At 37.4% G+C, this 4,401-nt stretch overlaps 1 protein-coding gene across 1 annotated transcript; it reads left to right on the top strand.

Moving 5' to 3' along the window:
* Positions 1-435: 435 nt before the first annotated feature.
* On the top strand, positions 436-3,006 carry LOC146628220 (phospholipase A2 inhibitor subunit B-like). Its single transcript, XM_085357658.1, has 4 exons — positions 436-583; positions 1,019-1,132; positions 2,285-2,359; positions 2,621-3,006. The coding sequence occupies exons 1-4, from the start codon at positions 436-438 to the stop codon at positions 3,004-3,006; spliced, it is 723 nt and encodes a 240-aa protein (XP_085213784.1).
* Positions 3,007-4,401: the final 1,395 nt, after the last annotated feature.

Raw genomic sequence — 4,401 nt, 5'->3', positions numbered from 1 at the left:
AAGTGATAAATAAAGCACTTACTAACACCTAGTTAATCCTTTATAGTGTGTAATTATTATAAAGTGTTATCAAATGATGTTGCTTGAATGGACGTTTGTCTATACACACTTTAGTCTTTCTCAGACCTTTTTTGTTACAAAGAGGAAGGCTTTGGGCCTCATAGTTTTTTTGTCTCTTTTCTGCCTTGTTTCCAATCAAATACTCACCTGGTTTTTATTTCCTCTTCAACGAGTGGCTCATATATTTTTGACTTTGAGTTCTGAGCTGTATTTGTTTGAAAGCAGCACACAAAGCAGCCCAGTGGATAACTGCTTGTATACTGGTGAGTTTTTATTATATTTTAATGTTAATACCGTTTAACAAATTAACATCTCTGAATAACTTTGAAAACCTTTAACACCTTCTTGTTTATCTTTAAGCTCTGCATTTAAACAATGATGGCATGGCTCCAATTTTGTATCCTTTTCCTGGTGGCTCCAATTGGGTACAGTCAGAATCCAGGTCCTCGTGGTCCCAAAGGAGACAGTGGACTTCCTGGACCAGCTGGTCCACCTGGAGTACCAGGACCAGTAGGTCAAAAAGGTGAGCAATAATCCTACAAACCACAAGACTACTGACCAGATACTATTTATAGTTTATCTAAAGCTTGTTACAATTCTTTTGTATAGCCAAATAAGTTTTCATGATGTATCAACAGAGGCTTATGCTACAAAGTATGAATGGCAGTGACACTGAATGAGCATTTTATGACATCAGATAGTGGAGGCTCAATATATTTATACTTCTATATACACTTTATACTTAGATATATGGTTAAGTGCATTAAATATGGTCTTTTTTTGGTGCTGACGTGAAGCTAAAATTCCCATTTGAGTAGTGATTAATTAATAATAAGGTATTTAACTGCTTTTTAGCTCTGTATAACCAGTTTCCTAACGTTGTGAGAGAATTTTTCCTCTTTGGGCTGTGAGTGAATATCTGAACATATGGTATGATACTTCCATACCTGCTTTAAAGGAGATACTGGAGTTAATGGACCAGTTGGATATGTTGGACTAGTTGGAGGACGTGGATTTCCTGGAACACCTGGACTTCCTGGACAATCTGGAGAAGATTCTGACTGCAGAACAGGTGAAGATCAATTTTTATTAGTTTCATTAGTTACTAAGTTTTATTTTTCATTTTTGCACACAAGGGCAGCACCAACTACTTTCTTTGCTATGAAACATTCCCATAGATGCATTCAGTGTCCTTAACCATTGTAACTTTCTTTCTTTCAGTCCAACCACTCGTTGTATCTATCTGTCGTAAATGCCGTACAGGGGGCTGTACTCCCATGATGTTTCCTCTTCTTGCTCCTCTTCTGCCTGAGATATTCACTAAGCACATAATTGGTTGTGGCCATGTTTTTGATGTACTCATGGATCTTTGTTGTCTTCTCCTGGACAGTGGTTCTCACTAGTCCTTGATTTCCTTGCTTCCGCTTGAGTATAGAGTCTCTGGGTGTTGGACTTGAGGTGAAAACAACACAAGTACTAAAATCAAGGACTATGCCAAATAAAAATCTATTGAGGCAAGCATGAGTGTAGTAGGACTTGTACTAGGCATATCAATGGCAGTGATAGGAGCTGACTCTGACGATTGAATGGACTGACAGGAGCAAAAGTAAAAACAACCTCTGTTAAATTTGATGCAGAATTTTAAATGTAATTTATACAAATTACTTTTACCATTTTAATCAGTAGGGTTTATTAATATCAAATTGTTGTTTTATATAGTGTCACTACTCACAGCAGTCCTCTTGGCACTTCACTGCATACACTATATTACTCTGTTTATGCTGGGGTACCTGATCCTTGGTTTAGAACGATATTTAGTGTAATGTGTTTTGGAATGTGAAAGACACAGAAATGTGGTATTTGAAAAAATGCATCTTAGCTATAATTTTAATTGATTACTAGTGCTGTCTGCGTTAATCTCATTAAAATGGCGTTCACGCCATAACCGCATTAACTTGGCAAATCTCCCTTAAGGAGTTAGCGCAGATTGCCCCATGTGAGGGGCTGATGGCGCTAACGCGTTAACGAGCTAACCGCGCTAACAAGCTAACCGCGCTAATGAGCTAACCGTGCTAACGTGTTGACGCCGTGCATGATTAGAGATTTGAAGCTCAAAAGAGAAAAACTAGCTTTTATTTAATAACAGTTTGCAATTTTAAACATACACAAAGAAATGTTGGTCCCAAATGACTACAACACTGATAATTTTATCTGTTTGATCTAGAGCTCTTTGGTTACATAGACCAGGACCTTCAAACCATTAGAGCCCTAAAGGAAACAATAACCAAGTTAGAGCTGGGTAAGTGTCATCAGCAGCAACAGGACATAGGTTTTACAGTAACTCCATCATTAATAACTCTGGGGGGTTTCCTTGTTTGCTTTTAAAATTTCAATTATCTTTCAGATTATTATTTAACATAATAATTTGAACTTTGAGCAATAAAGCTAAATGGAAGGATACATGGTGTGTAATGACTAGACGAAATCTTTTTTCTGCTGGTTTCTTTAAAATAAAAGTAGTTCATTCCAATTTCTCTTTCTATGCTGTTTTTTTTTTCAGTTATAAACTACGATTTTGCCCGAGGAGTTGATGATGGAAAATATTTTGTGTCCAACAAGGAAAGAGGCTCTTTCCTCCAAGCTGTTGAGTTCTGCTCCCAGCGAGGATTAGAGCTGGCTTTGCCCCAGAGTGATAAAGAGAATAGCTTACTCACTGAAGTGTTTGAAAACAGTCCTAAAACAGTCTGGATTAATGCCAGCAATGGAAGAGCAGAGGGAAACCTTGGAGCTGATATGAAAAACCGACCTCTGACCTTTACCAGCTGGGCAGAAGGGCAGCCAGACAAATCCATCCAGGATCCAAGCTGCACCACGCTGTCAGAAGACGGTGTTTGGAGAGTGACAAGTGAATGCTCTATGAATGCTTACATTGTTTGTCAGTTATAGAAATGCCTTTGATGACATGAAGTAAAGTGTAACTCTTTGGGTTCTGGTGTGGGGAAATCAAATGGAGTACAAATATGTAATCACACATCTATCTGGCGCAATTTTCCTATTCCTATAAAACAGGTCAAATCATTCTTTCAAATCTTTTATTACATTTTTAGGTAAAATGAAAAATTCTTTTGAGACCTGCAGTATTTAGTAACCATTCACCATACAGTAGCCATATTTATATTCATCCAGCAAAGTGAGAAGTCATGGAGGGTGTTCTGGTTTGGTGGCCCCAGCATCTCATCTCTGCTTTATTTGCATGACTTGATCAAACAACAAACTTGTTAGTGAGTGTGACATGGCTGGAATGAGAATTAGCAGCTCAAAGTCTGAGGCTAGTCTGTGGCTTGTTTCCAGATTTAAATGTATTGATTTTTTCAGCTTCCAAATGAATAAGCAGCTTGTAACCTGGAATGTAGCAGCAGTACATTATCATTTTGATTAAATCATTTCACCTTCATTACCTGAGCATGATTGTATCAATTTGTACATTGCACTTTCTAAGATTAAAATCATACATATATGTTTCACTAGATAAATGCTTTATAACCACAGTTTTATCATGAGAGAAATACTCAGACATGTAAAATGTTTAAATGTGGATGGTGGATTTGCAGGCAGATGTTAAAGAAATTTTAAGGTAAGTAACATTTTCTTTTCAAATAACTCTGTCATGTTCTTGGGTCTGTTGACCCAGCGTTTTAAGTTTTAGTTTATTTGGATGTTGTTTATGTTTAAGTTCATTAGATTAGCGAAGTTCATTTGGTTATTAGACTCCTTGTGTTTTCTTCCCCTGTATTTAAGTTTCCCTCACCCTTTGTGTTTCACGCTGCGTGTCTTATGTTATCAAGTTTGTATTATCATGTCTGTCTCATGTTTCCTGTTTTATTTTGAAGGAGTCGTGTGTTCTTTGTTCATTGTATTTAGTTTCACTTCCCTTGTACTATCATTAGGCTCATGTCAGTCAGCTGTTCCTCCATGTGTTCCCACTTCCCCTAATCACCTCCTGTGTATTTAAGTCCTCTGTTTTCAGTGTGTCATTGTCAGGTTGTCTGTTGTCCTTTGTGTCATGTTTCCAGGTTCTGTGCTCTAGGTATTTTTGTGTCCATGTTAGGGTTCATGTTTTGGGTTTCTGTGTTATCTTAGCTCTCCCAGTTTAGGTTATTGTTTAGCTTCTCCTCTGCCTTTTGTTTTGTAATGTTTTCACCAGCCTTAATAAACGGCTCGCTTTCTGTTAACATTTAAGTTTTGTTTCATGGTGTCTGCATTTTGGGTCCTTTTCATAATACATACAGTCTGCCTCTGCCAGAATGTAACAAACACTTCTACTAAAGCAATGCCTTTGTG

This window comes from Diplotaxodon limnothrissa, linkage group LG7, assembly GCF_057381915.1.
Source record: "Diplotaxodon limnothrissa isolate DT_005_m linkage group LG7, D_limnothrissa_male_GT1.1, whole genome shotgun sequence".
NCBI classification, from domain to species: domain Eukaryota; kingdom Metazoa; phylum Chordata; class Actinopteri; order Cichliformes; family Cichlidae; genus Diplotaxodon; species Diplotaxodon limnothrissa.
This window is presented reverse-complemented; position numbering and strand designations above follow the sequence as displayed.